The sequence below is a fragment of the Myotis lucifugus genome, unplaced genomic scaffold, assembly GCF_000147115.1.
Source record: "Myotis lucifugus unplaced genomic scaffold, Myoluc2.0 scaffold_21, whole genome shotgun sequence".
NCBI classification, from domain to species: domain Eukaryota; kingdom Metazoa; phylum Chordata; class Mammalia; order Chiroptera; family Vespertilionidae; genus Myotis; species Myotis lucifugus.
Window position 1 is genome coordinate 8,110,883 of NW_005871069.1, and position 19,285 is coordinate 8,130,167.

The following is a 19,285-nucleotide window of genomic DNA, read 5'->3' on the forward strand; positions in this document are numbered from 1 at the left end:
CCTCCCACCCCCAACCCCTCCCTGCTTGTCTCTCAGTCATTCCCCCGTCCTGAGATGACCTGGGTGCTGGCCCCACCCTCTACATGCTCTTCCCCACAGCACTGTCCCTGGCCCCCATTATTTATCAGTCCCTTTTGACCAAATAAAGCAGGTGTCAGGCTCAGAACTGTCACCAGACAGTATTTCTTAATTAAAAGTTAATCACATCCTATATAATAAAAGCCTAATATGCTAAGTGTCCGGTCGTCTGTTCAACCAATCAAAGTGTAATATGCTAATGATATGCTAAAGCTGCTCAATCGCTTACTATGATGTGCACTGACCACCAGGGGGCAGACAGTCGACTGGTTGACCAGTCACTGTGACGTGCACTGACCACCATGGGGCAGATGCTCTGACTGGTAGGTCAGCTTGCTGCTGGGGTCCGGCCGATCAGGACTGAGTGAGACAGGCCGGACACACCCTGGAGCCCTCTCGTGGTCCCTCCCTGACTGGCCAACCCCCCGCATCCCTCCCCAGCTCCGATCGTGCACCAGTAGGGTCCCTTGGCCTGGCCTGCGCCCTCTCGAAATCCAGACCCCTTGGGGATGTCAGAGAGCCAGTTTCAGCCTGATCCCGCAAGCCAGGCCGAGGGACCCCACTGGTGCACGAATTTGTAATATAATAAACTAGAGGCCTGATGCACAAAATTCATGCACGGGTAGGGTCCCTAGGCCTGGCTGATGATCAGGGCCGATCTGTGGGGTGACCGATGGGGCGATCAACGGGCCCTCACTGGCACCCACGTTGGCTGGCCTGGCGCCGCCTGCTCACCAGCCCTGCCCCCTGCTGCTGGTCACCTCCCTCTGCGGGGCAACCGGTGGGGCTATTGGGGGCCCCTGCTGGCACCCCACCTTGCTTGGCCTGGGGCCTGCGAGCTGGGGGCAGCTCCTGCGTTGAGTGTCTCCCCCTTGTGGTCAGTGCACGTCATAGCAACTGGTCATCCCGCTGGTCAATCTGCCGTTTGGTCAATTTGCATATTAGGCTTTTATTATATAGGATAAAATTAAAAACTGAACAACCACAGTCTATTTATGGCAATTTATATTTGCTTTTCTTTAAAGGCAGTGTTTACCTTCCTTTTAAAAGGAATTTAATTAGGTAAAAAAAAATAGCCAATTTGAAAAAAATGTAATCAATAATTGTACATGTAGTTCATAGATGTACAGGTGGCATGGGAAGGACTGAAATTTGGAAGTCACTAAACTGGCCCAATAGCTATTCTTTGCTTAGGTTTCCTTACAGAGGCATGCTGGCCACATGATAGCTGCCAGCATAAAACCAAACGAAACATTCAGTTCCTCAGCTGCATTAGTTGCATTTCAAGTGTTTACCTGCTAGTGGCTATTGTGTCAGACAGTGTAGAGACAGGGCGCTTCCACGTTGGCAGAATACTCCTGGACAGGGTTGCTTCAGGGCAGGGGTGGCAAAGGGCCATATATTTGGGGCTGTGTGTGCCCAAAGGTCTCCTATGCCACCATCCAAACTGAAAGTTGGGTGAAAATGGCTACTGACAAGTAAATGAATGGGTGTTGCTGAGTTCCAATAAAATTTTATTTGCAAAAAACAGGCAACAGGCTGGCTGTGGCCCAAGGTGGCAGTCTTCTGACTCCTGTTCTAGAGCATCATCCGGATTCTACATGTACGTCTCCCACAGCAGGAAGCTGAGCACCTCCCAGGGAGACCACTCCCATCTTTTTGAGGGCCCGTGTCTCACAAGGGAGGGTGCCTTCAGCCAGTGTCTCTCTTACCTTCTAGGCTGACCAGAACAGTGGCCAGACAGAGGATGTCCCCCACCACCACCGCTCCAGACAGCTCCGGAGAGATGGCGTGTAGGACAGGCAATGGGACAAAGTCGAAGAGGCCTGCGTGCTCCGTGTCCCACACACTGAGCAGCGTCAGGCCCACGCTGACAGTGCGGAGGATGCAGGTGTTGTTGGTTGTGCCCTTCCCGATTTGCACAAACTCGTCCCTAGGCACAGAAGGAATATGAGGGCTCTCAGTGTCAGGAAACAGCCCTGACTCGAGGGAGAAATGCAGCATCAGTCCTCTGCTGGGCAATACTTTTTGCTGAGCAACAGCCCAGGTGTCACTCCAATGCACGGCCACCTAGCAGGTGCTCCAGGTAAGAAAGCACCACAGGCCCAACAAGCCTGCCCTCACCTCATCTTCTGGAGGAACCCGCAGCCTCAGCCAGGAGCGGCTGCATCGCCACCCACACTACAGAAGGAAAAGGAGAGGCCCCGAGAGAAAATTGGCCTGCAGAGTGCTGTCAACAGGAAGTGGGCATGTCCTGGGGAGGCACAGACTGCCCTTTGCGGTGTAGCCTGAAAAAGTAAAGTAGCCTCTGCACTCTCATCTGTAAGATAAGAATGAACCCTTGTCACAGGCGTGGTGTGAGCACCAAACTAGATCAGCAGCTAGAGGTGCTCAGACTAGTGCCTGGCAACAGTTCGATCCACACCGGCCAGTGTTGTCCAGTGTGAAGGCTTGGACTGGGAGGCTGTGGGTTAGGGTCCCTGGCCTCGTCACTTCCTTCCACCAAACCTTCTGACTCCTGAACCCTGACTGCTCTCTTAGAGGCTCCTACTACACAAGGGCCAGTGTAGCTTCTGCATTGTAGCGAGGGGCTGCCACACCCAGCTCCACCTCCTACAGGGCAGCCTGCACCCCAGACTGACAGATGTCCATATTGTGTGCACAAAACTCCACAGCTGGCAGAGGCCTCACACCCACAGCCTCAGTTGCCAAGTTCCCCTCTTGACAGGTGTGAAAACAGAGGTCTGGAGAGGTGACCTGCCTTGCCCAAGCTCACAGGCCTATAAAGAGCAGAGCTGGGCTAGAACCGGGTCTCACTCTAAACCCAGGTTCTCCGACCATGCCATACCTCCAGCGTCTGGCATTGGGTGTCTTAGTAATAGGGGACACATCTGTTCCAGGGTGCCTGGAAAGGCCGAGCTGCAATGGTCATCAGAACCTGGACTGTCTTCCGTGTCCCCACCCCAGTGCTGCCTAGAACTCCCCAGGCCTATTCCACCCTCTTGGTCTGATGCTTCTCTCTCCTTCTCTGAGCTGGGACTGCATCCCCCTGGGCTGTAGTGCTCAACCTTTAGAGTCTCATAGAAGCCTCATTAAAATAGAGATCGTTGGGCCCTGGCAGTGTCATTTCTAAGAGTTCTCCAATGATGCTGATGATGCTGATCTGGGGACCACACTTGAGAACCACCTCTCCCACGGACTCAGGAGTTTTAGTAGGCCTAGACTGAGGCCACCCCCTCTCTCCTCACATTAGGCCTGAGGCTGCAGTTGTATTTCAGAAGAGTCATCCAAAAAGAACTGCACTTGGAGCTGGTATTCAAGCCTCACTTCCTGGCTGTGTGACCTCTCTGGGTCTCAGCAATGGGCCACAGTGAAGAACGAGATGTCAGTAGAAGAGCCTGCACACAGCCTGTAGCCAGGGAACACCCGAGCACCCGAAGGCGTGTGCCTCATTTGCTCTGACCAACTTTTGTGAGTCTATAATTGGTGATGTGCATCCACGGATTACAGGGCCTAGACATGGACAGGGCTGTCTATACCTCCCTTGCTATCCAGCTTTCAAAGGTACACAAAAATATTACTATAAACCCTCCAACTGCAAACCCCACATCTGTGTTTTGCTTCCTGACCATCAGGGAACATCTCCACCCAATAACATCCTGCCACAGAGCAAACAAAGGCTCCCAACCACACTTCCCTCACTCCTCCTGCCTCTGGGCCACGCCTGGTGCTTCCCCTGGTGGCCCTTTGAGAGAGGCATGCCCCCTCTTCCTAGAAACTCTAACAAAACTTTTCTTTCAATGCCCTTAGCTTCTTCGTGTTGTCATCAGTCACATCTATAAATTAAATGTAGATACAATCAAGACATAACTTCGCATGAGAAAAGAGCAGCACCCACACCCTACCTGTTAGTTGCAAAGTTGAGGATCGAATTGTGAGCATGGAAAACATCTCCAGAGTTGTCATGGAAATGGACAGTGAAGGTCACAGTCATTCCCAAAGGCAGGGCAGCCAGAGCCTCATTGTTCCGGGTGTGCAGGGCAGGGCTCAGGGAGATCCTCAGGTAAGACACCGGAGCCACCTGAAGGACAATAAGCAGATATGGCAACGACTGTGTTGGTAAACCCACCTCCCAAGAAGGAGATACTTGTCCCTAGCTGGTCCCCGTCTCAGGGAGGACTGGGGGCCCGACCAACAAAGAGCAAAGGCCTTGCTCCCCAGAGTGTCCCAACCTAGTGACGAGGTTCCCACCTCCCTACACAGTGAGCCAACTTAACCCACAAGAGTTAAAATCTATGACTTTGAAAATTAGATCATTATTCACGGTGCAAAGATATCCTGGGCTTTGACTGTTCTGTCCTCAGAAGCCCAGGCTCTATGGCATTTAAAGTAGAACGCTGCCTGCTTGGGTTGTAGAGGCAGCTTTGACTGGAGACACTGCACACCTGAAGCTGCTCCGGGGAAAGGACCGATGGGGAAAGGCGAGAACGATGGGTTTTGGGAGTGGAAGCCCAAGAACCTGAGCTCCATAAAGATCAGCCTTGCTTCTCTAATTCCAGGTGAAATCTACCCTGAACAAAAGCTGGCTCCCCAAAGGCCTGATATCTTTGACAGCGTTCAGAGGTGCAGTGACTGGCACACAGCTGGTGCCATGAGCAGTCAGTCACTTCCACTCACTCAGAAACTAGGGTGCAGCTTCCCTGCCAGGCACTCACCTTGAAACAAAGAGCCATTACTTAAGGAAGTAGGCCTGCGACCCAGGGAAAATCTAAACATAAAAACAGTCATGTACTTTCTCTGTCATCTAAGATTTAGAGATGGCAGTGATGAGATATGGAATATCTCACGTTAAGATAAACCCCAGGGATGTCCAAGGACAAATTCCCCTCACTAAGGAGCGACTGGGGAGGCACCGTGATGTGACCAGAGGACGCAAGCCTGAGCCAGGCCAAGGCAGGTCAGCACCCAGATTGACTTGCAACCACTGTGACCTTGAGCAACTCACTTCCACTCTGGATCCTGGTTTTCTTGCCCATAGCATGTGTCACCTACCTGTCCAGGCTGCCGCCAGTGTCATGTAATGAACTGTGGGTCCGGTATCTAGCTCATGCATTCAGTGGCACTTATCATGTGCCAGGTACCGGCTGCCCCATCCAGACCCTGGGGTGCCAGTGCCGGCAAATCACAGGACTGTGCTGTACCTCAGTTTCCCCAGTTATGAACAAGGTCATTGCACTCTATAATTTCCAAAGACCTCTGGCTTGAACAGCCAGAAGATGCTGTAGCTTTTTACCTGGAACTTTGCCCCTGGCTATTCTGAAATAAATTCTTACATATGATTTCTCAGCTGCAGGGTAATATATTCACTTATACCTGCAAGGGGAGAAATATTACCTCCGCACTACTGCTTTTATTACTCTAAAAAGGAGAATAATGGGACCCTACCTTTACTGCAACGATGATGGTCTGGTTGGTCCCAAACGGCTCTTGGGCAGTCACTTCAATGGTAGAAGTCCCAATTGTGGGCCCTGACACCAGGAAGCCTTTCTCGTTAATGTGCACGATGGGAACCTTCTCGGGCCCATTCAGGACACGGTAGCTCAGAGATGCTGTGCCATCCCTTTGGAAAACAAAACAGAGCTGTTTACGTGTGGGCAGCCTGCCTCTTCAGTCACTAACAGGAACCTGATTTGGAAAACCAAAAGTTCCAAGGAAAGTATCTTTTCCCACTCTTCCAAGAACAGCTCCTCACATGGCCAGTCAACAGGGAGACAGACACCATGAGGGCTGATTTCCTTTCATCAGCCACATGGGGCATTTACTGTAAAATACTGTTTCTGAGGCAAACTGTTTTCCGTTACTGAAATAAGGCAGCCTGGTGTAGCAGAAAGAAGGTGGGAGCTTTGAGTGGGACAGAACCCGGAGGCGGTCCCATCACCCTGCAAACAGGCACATCAGTGTGAACGGGAAGCAATGTCCTATTTCCAAGGGCGGGAACAGGGTGAAAATGAACTACTTGCTCAGAAAATGATCTGTGAAGCCACTGACATCATGTACTAGGTGGAAGACAAATCCTGCAGCATTCACATCCCTTACACACTCATTAACATCATAAAGAAAGGAAGGTGTGGTGCCCTAGCCCCGAAGACCCTCCTGAGAGGACTTTAAACAAACTCTGCCTCAACTTTCAACCCCCTCATCAACCTCTCCTCCTATGCAGAACTCCTATGCATCCTTCAAGACCCAGCTCAAGCATCTCTGTGACATGTCTTCCCTAACTCTTCACATGGAAGGCCCTTCTTTGGGCTGTGGCTTGAATGAAACTTCATTTCATTATAGCTTTTATCATGCTATCTTTTCCCCACCAAATTCCTTAAGGGCACCATGTGTCATCCACCTCTGTTCCTGGAGCCTGGCACACAGCTTAACATTTAGAAAATCTGGTTAAATGAATACCATGTATATGTGTTTCATGGAACATGTAAGTGCTCCTATGGTCCTCACTGTCCCCTATCTTGCAACAGCATTCCAATGCAAGTCATGGCTGCCAAAGGCACCCACTTGGAATGCAAGGTAGGAATTATGTCTGCAGAATGATTTAAAAGGTGTTTCTCAAATGTTAATGTATATTCCCATCACTAGAAGATCCTGTTAAAGTGCAGGTCTGGGGTGGTGCCCAAGATTTGCATTTTCTTATTTTTTCCCCCCATTGATTTAAAAAAATATATTTTATTTATTTATTTCAGAGAGGAAGGGAGAGGGAGAGATAGGAACATCAATGATGAGAGCGAATCACTAATTGATTGCCTCCTGCATGCCCTCTACTGGGGATTAAAGCCACAACCTGGGCATGTACCGTGACCAGGAATCAAACCCTCACCTCCTGGTTCATAGGTCAATGCTCAACTACTGAACCAGACTGGCCCACCCCACTGATTTTTTTAGAGAGAGAGTTGAAGGAAGGGAGGAAGGAAGAAGAGAGGGAGGGAGGGAGGGAGAGAGAGAGAGAGAGAGAGAGAGAGAGAGAGAGAGAGAGAGAGAAACACTGATTGGCTGCCTCCAGCACATGCCCCAATCTGAAACAGGGATCGAACCTGCAACCTAGATACGTGCCCTTGACTGGGAATTGAACCCACCAGGACCCGAGATTTGCATTTTCACATGCTCCCAGTTGATGCCATGCAGGTCTGTGGACTATACTTTGAGTGGCAAGTCTTGAATATACACAGGATTTGGAAAATTTAACACTTCCAAGTTGGTGCTTTTCCCCCTCTGAAGTACTGGATTTCAACAGCAGACATTAAACAGTTTTTAGGCCACAAGGAGGAGAAGAGGGCCTGCAGGTCTAAGTGATGAGGAAGAATGGGGATGTCCACACAGAGAGAAGGAGAAATGTGAGGCCACACCCATTTTAAAGGCAATGCCAAGAAAGATGCCCAGTGTACCTGAGGCAGCCACAGCTGTTGACAACTTTGATAAACGAGTTACTGGACCAAGAACAGATTCATGACCTTGCTAAAAACCAGTTGTGTACCTGTTTGTCTGAAGCTTTATAAATGAGTTGGGTGACATTAGTATTTGTTCTGCTTCTATTTCTGGGTTCAGCAGCATCAGCTTTTCAAATACCTAAAACAGAGGCACATTTTATTTCCTATCTCCTGCTCTCTCAGCAGGGAGAGCCGAGTGTGGCGCACAGATGAGAAACTGCTGCTAGCAAGCATCTGTCTAGCTGGTGATGCACTGGTGAGGGCTGACCGCTAGGAGACACCAGAGGTGGGATGAGGGAAACAGGCAGGTGCATGCTGGGCACCCTGATGGGAGCTGCTTTACAGAGCCAGGGGCATGCTCTACCTCAGTCCCCGGGGGGTGCTGTTGAGGGAGGGGTGTGTGTGCACCAGGATGTATGTGCAAAAGGGAACATGGCCAGTGGCACTGACTCAGCCTCACTGTCAAGGATACAACAGGGAGTGATGGGGCCTGTGGCAAACTGGAGAGCACAGTGCTGTTAAAGGGTGGCTGCTTCTCATCTCCTGCTGATTTTGCCATATGGCAAATGCATGTCTTCAGGATGAGCTGCACATTGGATTTTTATACAAAATCTTATTTTTAAATGTTGGCAACAAAGAAAAAATTGTTTCAAAGCACTGAGCCAAATAAAACACATCTGTGGGCTGGATCCAGCTTCTCTAAGTTTCTGATGCACTCAAAACTCCACCCGCTGTCAATGGGGGAAACCAAGTCAGAGAGCGACTGGAAGTTGCAAAGCCCGTCTTTAATCCCATGACAGGTGCTAGAACTTCATTCTATTTTAACCAATAAGAACATGTACTCATGTGTTTATGTATCTGCATGTATCTGTGTTTCTGTGCACATAGTTCTTGTCTGTATGTCTGTGTCTGTGCACATACGTGTGTGTCAGTGTCTGTGTACAATGCTCATGTGAGCCAAGTTGAGGGGGGCTGGCAAACAGGCATTTCCTTCTTGGAAAAACTGCTTCTTCACCCCTACTGGGGTATGTGCCCGGGTTAGAGATGGTTCATTTCTTCTTGAAGAGGGGGCTTGAACCCATTTCTTTTCTCTTAATAGTTAGGGGGTGCTTTCAGTTTTTCTTTGTAATTTAGGAGGACCCAGGGGTTGCTTAGCCCCAGATCAGCAGAAGAGGGTCCTTAAAGCTAAAAATGCTCTTCAGAGCATCAGCTCTCCAGTTTGACAGAGGGGCCCAGAGGGCAGAGGAGGCAGGAGGGTGGGTTGGAGAGATGCGGAGGCTGAGCCTGGGTGGGAGGAGGGCTGCTGGTCTCGGCTCCTGAATAGGTTGTATACCCTCGAGGACTGTGAGCAGACCACCTCCCTCTGAGGTGGGGGCTCATCTGTGAAGTGATGGGCCACACCATCTCCTAGGCCACCCACAGGGCCCACCACCCACTTACTGGGAGCTGGAAGGGCCGCTCCCCGCTCCCCGCCGTCTCCCCACCCCCGTGGGGCCCTAGGCTTATTGTCAAGGCAGCTCTTGCCCTCAGGCCTACGGGAGTTCTGGGAAACAGGAAACATGTCTAGCAGTCAGGTCCTCTAAGAGTGTTGGTAAAATAAATTCAGACAATATGTTAATGCCCGACTCAGACTATTTTCCAGCCTTTTCCTCCCATGAAAATCAGAATGACTTTCTATTTTGGGAACACATCAAGCTATTTCAGACCCCCAGGCCTTTGCCCATGCCGGTCCATCTGCCCGGCTGCCAGCCGGTTCCTCCCACCCTGCCCGTGCCGTCCATCTGCCCGGCCGCCATCTGGTTTCTCCCCCCTGAAATGCATTCCTCTGCGAAGCTCTCGGCAGCCACGTCTCTGGGCTCCCAGAGTAGCTCATACACCCTGACCTCGACCCCAGCAGACTGAGAACTGCTCAGGGTAGGGCCTGCCTGTGGCAGTGGAAGGGCTGACATGTACCTTCATGGCCCCTGAGGACAAGGGCACTGGGCTGGCACTTACTCTCCCTCTCACATGTGCTTCCTGCCCACCTGGCCTTTACCTGGATTTGGATCTCATCAGAGAGTTCTTTGGCGAGGCCATGCAGCTGCCCAGCTGTGGGGTCCAGAGCCTTGACCACCACCCTCAGCCCGGTCCGGCCTCTTACCCGGCCGTGCACGGTCATGGCAAAGTTGTACTGCGACGGGAGCTGGAGTGACGCCTGGGACAGACACCAAATATGTTTTCAGGGAGAGCCCTGGGGCCCCAGCACCCCCAAAGGGCGGAGCCAGACAGAGCCCCAGACTGTTCTCAAAGGCTGCTGCCTTCCTGCCCTGGTCAGGCCTGCTGACCCCAAGTGCACAGACTGCAATCACCCAGGACGAGCGGAGTGCCCCATACTGAGTCACCGTGTTCATTCATGGGTGAATGCAGAAAACGCTGGGTCAACCCACCATAGCCAGCATTTCCACGCAGGACTTCTCAGAGCCTTTAGTGTGTGGAGGTGGTTATGAATCACCTAGAGCAGGGGTGGGCAAACTTTTTGACTCGAGGGCCACAATGGGTTCTTAAACTGGAACAAAAGCATGGATGGAGTGTTTGTGTGAACTAATATAAATTCAAAGTAAACATCATTACATAAAAGGTCTTTTTTTTTTTTAGTTTTATTCATTTCAAACGGGCCGGATCCGGCCCGCCGGCCGTAGTTTGCCCACGGCTGACCTAGAGCCATGGTTGGCAAACCGCGGCTCGCAAGCCACATGCGGCTCTTTGGCCCCTTGAGTGTGGCTCTTCCACAAAATACCACGTGCGGGCGTGCTGTACAGTGTGATTGAAACTTCGTGGCCCATCCGCAGAAGTCGGTATTTTGTGGAAGAGCCACACTCAAGGAGCCAAAGAGCCGCATGTGGCTCGCGAGCCGCGGTCTGCCGAGCCGCAGTTTGCCGACCACTGACCTAGAGGGTCTCTAGGCTTGGCAGTGTTTCCCTGCAGAGCCCTCTGTTATGATGTCTGTGAAGAAGTCACTGCCCACATACCAAGGAAACTGCCTGGGGAAGTGCTGGCACTGGGGACAGGACCCTGGCCCTCCTGGGTGGCCGGGGGAAGACATCGCCCTATACTAGATGAGCTTTTGGCAGCCTCTAGGAAACTCCATCCCTGGGCCTGGCTCCTCCCCATCACAGACCCCCCCCATCACTATTCACGAATAAGGCAAGAAGGACTATCCCAGAACCACCTCCCACTCGGGTCCTGTACACCCAAGGCCTAACGGGTGGCAGCCTGGAGTCACCAGGCCTGGCACCCAGTTCCTTCTCCCCACTGGCTCACTGGGCAACCCTAGGTGAGTCCCTTCCCAGGTATGAGTTCCAGTTAACACAAAGAGAGGTTTAAGTAAGTCATTTCCAACACTTGCCAGCTCTGAGATCTGAGGAGGGCAGAGCCCCCGCCACTGGAGAGCCTTTGGGATAGACCAGGAGAAAACCCCAGGGCTTCCAGCATCAGCTCAGAAAGTGGGTAGAAGTTACAGTTTAGCAACCCTGTGACATTCTAGGACTTTTTGATGCCCCCAAAAGGCTGTAATTTTTGTTGCCTTCTGTTAGTAGCTTAGCCATAAACTCCTCTATAGTGGTTAGCAAGAATGAGCCTCAAATGAAAAGGGCTGCACAGTCCTTGAGCACTATGGGAAGGATCGCTGGGAGACCATATTCCCAGACACAGGACTGAGAGTCGAGGACACACATCGGGGGAGAGAGAATGGTGGCAGTGTTTGGGCGGTGTCCTGATAAGCCTCAAGACAGAGAGCAGAAAAGGGCTAGAATGGCCTTGTATGAAGATGCAGACCTTGTGTGCAGAGTTGGGGAGGACCCATCCTGCCCAAACTCTGGCCTGGGATGGAGGGGAGGCTCTGGGCAGGTGCTTACCTCGTGGTGCCGCCCCCGGATGTCTAGAATGTCCCTCTTAGTGACCGACCAGTGGAAGGTCAGGCCTGGCACAGCATTACCAAAGGAGAAAGGGTTCTGGTTGTTAGTGATTCCAGTGATGTAAACAGGCATCTGTGGGGGAAATACCAGGCCTGTGACCAGCAGAGTCCCACTGCCAGGAGCACCCCTGGAAGCCCTGGGCACTGCCCCATCTGCCTCTCCATTGCCCAGGGACGTTCGTGTCTCCTTTGTGCAACATGAGCTGCCTCGACTCTGCCCTCACCAGAGATGGAGGCTGCACAGGTTAGGAAGGTGTGATAGAAAAGCACCTCCCCACCCATCCTTTTTGAGCCATGGGCTGTATTTCATCTTGGCTGAGAGACTCCATGCCTGAAATGACCCCTAGACCTCTCAGGACCTGCAGTCCCCAGCAGCCATCACACCCCGCCTGGGTCCCTGCCTATGCTCTCCTCTCTTCATCTTGCAGGGCCCTTGCTCCCAGCAGTGGCTCCCCTAAGCTCATCCTGAAACAGAACTCAAAGCCCCAAACCTGCCAGAGGCTGCTCAGATAGCACAGAGAGGAGGGGCTGGAGAGGGGTCCACCTCACCTGGGTCCCTGTCCTCATCCGAGTGATGGGGGCTCGGATCCTCACTGCCTGCAGGAGCTGCACCTCCACTTCCACGAGATCCTGGGGAAAGAGTTCTGGAGCTTAGGTGGGCTGAGGATGGGACTGTGCTAGCAACAGTGGTTTCGGGAAGGGACCCCTGCTTCCTCCGAGGCTCGCTCAGTCACATGGCTAGAAGGCATCCACAGGATGTCTAGCCCAGTGCTTCTCTTCCAGAGGTGGCTTAGCTTTGTGGGTGGCTCACCTCACACGGACCTGGTCACTGCCTCTCCCACTCCCTGGGGGAGGGCCGCGTCCCAGCCTGGCTCTCTGAGCCTACAGATCTGTCGGATCCAGGTGCTGCAGGTCAGCACTGCAGAGACTTGGGGGCAGTGACTGGGGACTGTTCTTCTCTAGGCTGGGAAGTACAAGTCTCCAGACCCTCCCAACTCCCAACCCCAAATCCAGCCTGTTGCTCTCTGACTGAGCACAGTAGATGGACAAATGCAGGAGCCAGGCAGAGTCTGATTAGAGCAGATTTTACATCCTCCTTCATTCTGAACTTTATCCTCCTATAAACCTAGCCGAACTTGATTGGCTTCTTCATAGTACTGTTGACTCATGCTGAGTATTGCTAGTAAGACCCTTAAGCCCTCACACTGAGCCCATCTCCTGTATATTGTGATCTGGGCTAATGCCCGGCACATAGTAGGTCCTCAATAAGCCCTTATTCCCTTCCTTTCCTTTATCGTTCTCATTACTCGGTCTCCTCCTGCCAGTCCTGGTCCACCCCTTGACCTTGGGTGCTGATTCTTGGACAGAGAGAACTGGAAGCTTCAGACCAGCATCACAATCCCTTCGGGGATACATGGGCCTCGGGCTGAGCTCGCACCTGCCTGGGCTCGTATAGCCTCTCCCTCTGTCAAGGGGCATTAGGGTCTTCTCCCAGCAGCCCCCGTCTCCAACCTGCCAGATGGAGACACAGAAAGAGGGGTGGCCCAGCAAGGTTAGACCACAATGAGCAGAGAGAGCCAGGAGGGAAATGCATGGCTATGTGTCCCTTTGGCCAAATTTCCAGTCAGCTGCCATTTCAGCCACTTGGAGCCCCAAGAGGGGAAAAGTAAGCCAGTTTCTATGACTACAATACTCTCTCTAGAGAGAAAACAAGGGCAGAGCCTCCTTGTTCCTTAATTTATTCTCCAAGACACCTATCTGAAACATGATGTGCCACAAGGTAGACTTTTACATTCCCAACACTTTCTGATCTTTAGCAAACTGACAGGCAGAACCAGCGTCCACCTCCACGATTCAAAAGGATTACACAGTTTAACTGGGGTACATGGAAGACACTGAAACTGCTGGAGAAAGGAGTAAATCAGTGAACTCAACGTCAGCTCAGTCAGCCTGGCGGGAGGAGGGTGCATCAGCCTCCCTCCCCGGGCAGCACGTGCCCCAGCTCCTTTCTTCCAGGGTCCCAGTTCCAGCAAGGAACAGGATGACTGGGCTTTGAAGCATTACACAAAACAAAATGCTCTCCTTAAGCCTGGCTTTCCATCACAGCCATAAGCATGAGGCAGCCTCCCCTGAGATGCTCTGTAGGTCACTGCAGGCCAAAGTATTAGGGAGATTCCAAGTGATCCGAGCCCTTCTCAGGAGGTGGAAATGATCTCCCATCTCCTTTCCAGGGGCCCAAAGAGGTACCCACCCCCTGGAAAGAAGGGAAATCATCAGATTTGGGGACACCAACTTTCATGTGCTTGAAGCCAGTCCCACCGACATGGAGCAGTGGGGCTCTCCCAAGGAGAGGCCTCCCCTAGCTAGGCTTTCCAGCATCATGTTGACCCAGAAAAGCAACCAGGAAATGTCCTCACTCAGCAAAGAGGCTTGAAAGACAACCTTCAGTGGAGCCAAAGATATTAGTAGAAGATTCCAGTTTTGTTTCTCCTGGAAATACAAATCCAGGCCCAAAATACTGTTGGTGTCTATTATTTATGCTTTTAAGCCAAGCCAGCGCACACCTCTGAAAACTCACACTGTAATCCACAAGATGTGAGAGAGCCAACAGCACCCTTTCTCTTCCCTCGGAACATCCCAGCCCTGCTTGAATTGAAGGAACAAAGGGACCGAGAGCTCTGCTGTCGGCAGGCCCAGGTCAGTCCTAGAACTGCGGTGTAGTCACCGGGGCTTCTAGCAGGTTCCCTAGCCCCTCACCTAGAAACAGGGAGAGGGGTACAACTGCCAGGTGCTGAGGCTACAGGAGGGGTGCACAGTGGTCTGGGCAGAGTCTGTCACCACAGCTGGCACCATCCCCAGGGCAGGGGCTGGAGACCCTGTTCCTTAAAAAGAAGTTAGGAACTCAGTCTGGAGAAGAATCCAGGTGCCTCGAGTTGGCAGGGCTGATCTAGGTGACAGACAGGGATTATAGCTTCAGAAGGCAGAAGCAAGACCCTCAGAGAGGGATGGTCCTTGGGAGCAGAGCCCAAACCCAGTAACCAGAGCTGCCTCCCCTTCACAGATGACCACCCTGCAGCTGCTAGGGGGCAGTATGCCCCATCACGAGAGGTCGGACTCAGAAAGCACCCATCTCTGATGGAGCCCAGGCCTGTCACCTGAGACACGATGACGAGCTTTCCGGTCTCAGCATCCACGGCCTGGACGACCCCGGACACGGTGCCATTGCCAACAGCGAGTCCCCGCACCAGCCCAGCGCAGTTCACCACTGCCAGGCTCTCGTTGCTGATGGAGAAGAGGATGTTGGACTGAGGCTGGGGGCCTCCCTCAGAGGTGATCTGGAATGGGGAGAAACAGCAGTGCCATCAACCCCTATCCTCCTGGCAGCCACACCTTGTCTCCAGAGGATGAGAGTGCTAACATCCCAGAGCACTCCATCTCAGCCTGTCGATGCCCACGGCAGGTGGGCACACCTGGAGCCCGGGCAGGGTGTGCGGCTACTGCCTGCTGGTGCCTGGCCGTGGATGTGGGTGGCATAAGGATGTGGCCTTTGGCTCATACCTGCATCATGGCCCCAATAATCAGCGTCATCTTCCTGGGTATCAGCCTAAATGGGGGAAAGACCTGGGTGTGGAGACAAAAGAGAAAGAGGGGACCGTTGCATTCCAAGCTCATGCTGTTGGGCATAATTCACTCACCATTTTCAGGGAGAAGGGAACATGGTGCGTGGAAATCACTCTTCTGTGAAGGGGTACCCGGGAGAGCCTTGGGGTCCTGTGCCAACTCTGGGGGAGCCTGAGTAGCTCCCACAAGCTCTCATCCCACCCACGGGCCCAAGGCTCTTGGTTGGGGGCGTGTCCTACTGCTTGTGAAGGTCTCCTGGGAACCATTAGAGATGCATTTTCCAGCCCAGACCTGTAGGATCAGGTGGGTCCTGTGATCTGGGAGATTCGCTGCGTGTCAGTTTCAAATCCACTGCCTTTCAGATTTCCCCAACTCATCTTTGGAAATTTGCCTCTTTCCCAAATTTCTCTAAATTCCTATTGACAAATCACCTCTACTTCAATGCCCTCAAAACTTCTCAGAAAGTGGGCCCAGGGGTAGGGAGGAGGATGCCCCATCTCTGCAGCAAGGCAAAGCCCCACATCTTCCTCTTGTTCCCAACCCCCACCTGGCAAGAGGAGAGCTTAAGGGTGAGCAAAAGAGCCAGTGGCTGAGAGGCTGCTCTGTGTGTGAGGATTAGTCTCAGGGATGAGCTATTCACAGGCAGAAATGAACTCCATTCCACCAGGAGAAAGGTGCACTTCCATGTGGAGGCACAGTCCACATCCACCAGCGTCAGACACAGATTAATTAACATACAGCGCACAAGCCCATGTGTGGCCGAGACGCTTGGAAGATGCCAGCAGGAGCCAAACAGTCTAGTGCTGCTGAAGAAGAATAAAGTTGGGCAGGACTTCTTGGTCATGGCTGCCTAGGTCCCTGGTGACTGTGGGGGTCCGGTCAAAAGCTAACACCACATGACAGCCCAAGCCACTTGCTGAGATGATGCTGGGGGGAGCTCAGTGCTCCCCTATCCAGTAGTTGCTTGCTCCAGGCGCTCCCATCCCGAAAGCTTGCCCCTTCTAAGGGTCCCGTCTAACATTCAGACTGACTGCCAAGAGGAGCATCCACACAGCTGTCCACAACTTCTGTCTGGCACTACAGCAGCTTAGAGTGCCTGCCATTACCCTGCTGGGTGATAAGGTGCTTCCTTTCTCTGAGCAACATCAATGCCCCCATGTCCCAGAGGGAGGTTAAAGTAGCTCAGCCCTTCCTCTGGGGCTGCCCTCAGCTCCCTGAGGCTGGTAATCAAGGCACACTGTAGGGCACAGATGCTAAAATGGCCTATCACAAAAAGGACATCCTCCCCTCTCCACCCGTGTGCCCACCAGGGGCTGGGCTGACCCCACGTGGTATGAAGAGGAACAGCTTTACCTCAATCGGTTGTGGGGCTGAGTTGATTCTCTGTCCAGCTTTATCAGTCACAACTGCAGTGAGACTGGTCTGGCCAATGGCCACACCATGGATGTGGAACGTGGCAGTGTAGTTGTCAAGGGCCTCGTCAAGGGAGCTGGAACAGAGGGAAGGGCTGGGACTTCTCCCCCAGACAGACCTGTCAGCACCGTCCCTGAGATGCTCTGTCCTGACCCCTGGGGAACTCACACCAATGTGACGATCTGAGAGGCTGCTTGGAGCTTCAGGTCCATGAAGGCAAAGTATTTGGCCAGGAAAGGCTTCTTGTGCAAGTCCAGCACACGGACATATGCCTTGACTGTCTTCCCAATCTCCACCTATATCACAGGGAACAGATTCAGGGGGTTCGGAATGACCAACTCCACCACCTACAGCAACCTACGACCTTCTGAGAAATGTCACCAACCTCAAACCCACAGACCTGGAAATTAGGGACAGGTCACCTGGATTGACCTCCAGACTATTAGCCAATCAACAAATGAAAATCAATGGAATAACTGCTGTATACAAGCAGTTACTTAGATGCATAAATTACACTCCCCACTCTTAAAGAACTAACCATCGAGTTAGATAAGGCACAGCTTAGAATGGCAGCCGATGTAGTGTAGTTCAATAAGTGCACAATGACTGAATATCTCACACCTGGCAGCATATAATACATACAGTAAGGACTTTAGGAAATGGGAGTCAGAAATGCTAAGTGAAATCTGGTCAGCAAATCACCAGTGAAAATGAGACCACAGGAGGAATATTTGAGGCTGTGTAAGAGAATATTGGCTTTTTAAGTTGCCTAAGCTGTTCAAACACTTCCCTTTTAATTAACCATTCTCTCCACTCAGAAAAATAGGAACCAACAGTAACTCTCTGTAAATCTAGCTACAGTTACTTTAGGTATTTGGAGTATAAACATTTCCTATTTACATGAAAGAAAAGCCTATATCTATTATGTATTTACTTTGCAAAAGACTTGGCATTAGTGAGCTTCATTCAATTGCCAATGAAATTCCTGAGACTCCAAAAGCTACATAGTGGGGAGAAAATATCATGTTCCACAAGGTGTGCACCCAGCTGGCTAGTGACCTGCACCAGCTGCAGGACAGGAATCCCTGGTCCAGGCTGATGTGGAGACAGCTCCAAGGGGGATTTGCAGCCAAGCTTTATTGTTGTCCACTGGGCCGAAGAAGTACAACCTCAGAGCTCATTCTGCACTATGTGCACAGAACAGCAGAGATGAGAGACAGCAGTGCCAGCTCACAGCAACCCAGGAGGGACACAGCAACCAGGAGAAAAAGCAAAGAATGTGAGAAAAAATATCTCCCATGACCACAGCATCTTCCTGGTTTCTGTGAATCAGCAGAGAAGGGGAACATCAGGAAGCTGACACTGACCTTGTCTACCACTCGGACGTACAGCTCCTGAATGTCTGAGACATAAACATCAGCCTTCGCTGGGGCTGGGAAGGCGAGGCACAAGTCATGGATCATGATGGTTGACGTGCCCGGGAACAAAGGGTATACCTGCAGGGTCAGAGACAGGCTCAGTTACAGCTTTTCATAGCAGCAGGCTATCCCCATGGAATACCATCTCACAGAGACCTCTGGGACAGGGTTGGAAGTAGTTAACAGAGAAAATCCTAACTCAAATGTTGCCCTTCCCACTCCTCATCATGAGTTCCCACTGCCAGCCAGGGGATGGGCTTGAAATGTAAAATGCTGGGATATTATCTCAGAGAGCATTTATTTCCTTTGTACATTTTATAAAGAAGAAAATGGAAGTTGCAACTTGGAGGCGGAATGAGGATTCAAACCTAGGATTCCATATTCCCTGTCCAGGCAACCTGCACCTTCAGCTCCAGTAACAGAAAAGCATCTGGCAAGTCAGGGACTGGAAGGGCACAAGACGTCTCAGCCTGAACTCACAGAGTCAGAACCTGGGAACAAACGCTGGAGGCCTCCATGTAAGTGTGAGCTCTTTGAGTCTCATTCATCTCTATTCATTTCTACCACAGCTCCATTTGAATCAGAGACCTCGTAAAATGTACTGACTGAATGAACACATGTGAGTTACTGTTTTCCAGTCTTTCATTGCCTGCCAAAGATGCCCCCTTCTTAAACCTTCTTCTATCTCTACCCACTTCCATGGATCCCACCTCAAAAGAACCTCTCCCCAAACGACATCCTCATCACTCTCTCTGCAGATGGATTTGCAGCAACTTGTCAGATTTGTTAGGTGCATATCTCAACTGGGTGGTCTGGGAGGCTGGAAAGGCGGAGGTAAGTTCTGGAGCCAGTGGTGAGCCCAGTGGGCTGCCTGCCATCTCTGTCTGCCCTGGCTTTGTGGCCTTCACTTTGTTGTATTACATTCATCGGGGGTAATGTGTACACTGACAGAATTAGTGTTTGTGAAGCTAGAATTTCAATATCAAGAACCTGCGGGGGAAAAAAATAAGGTTTCAGGCCCTAAGGAGACAACCAAATATGATTATATCACACCTAGGTTAAAACCCTTCAAGGTCTGCCCAGAGAGTGAGTCCAAATCCTTAACACATCCTGTAAGAACCTGACACAATCTGGCCTCTGCCCATGGCTCTAATTTCACTGAAAACCACAGTCCCCCAGCACCACCACACTGTAGCCACACTGTTCTCTCTGTGCCTCAAGCTGGCCAGCACCTGCCTGCTGGCCTCAGGTCTGCACTGTCTTTCCTAAGTAAAGATTTGGGATCCTTCTCCCACATCTTCACCTGCTGGCCACAC

At 51.7% G+C, this 19,285-nt stretch overlaps 1 protein-coding gene across 1 annotated transcript in view; it reads right to left on the minus strand.

Annotated features, from left to right (window-relative positions):
- The window catches only part of NUP210 (nucleoporin 210), a 103,160-nt gene that overhangs the window by 11,274 nt on the left and 72,601 nt on the right, over positions 1-19,285 (minus strand). Inside the window, 12 exon segments of the mRNA XM_023751378.1 lie at positions 1,778-2,011; positions 3,984-4,159; positions 5,524-5,698; positions 7,613-7,704; positions 9,601-9,759; positions 11,459-11,590; positions 12,067-12,147; positions 14,673-14,852; positions 15,076-15,138; positions 16,492-16,627; positions 16,720-16,847; positions 17,919-18,047. Of these exon segments, the coding sequence (XP_023607146.1) occupies positions 1,778-2,011; positions 3,984-4,159; positions 5,524-5,698; positions 7,613-7,704; positions 9,601-9,759; positions 11,459-11,590; positions 12,067-12,147; positions 14,673-14,852; positions 15,076-15,138; positions 16,492-16,627; positions 16,720-16,847; positions 17,919-18,047 (1,685 nt within the window).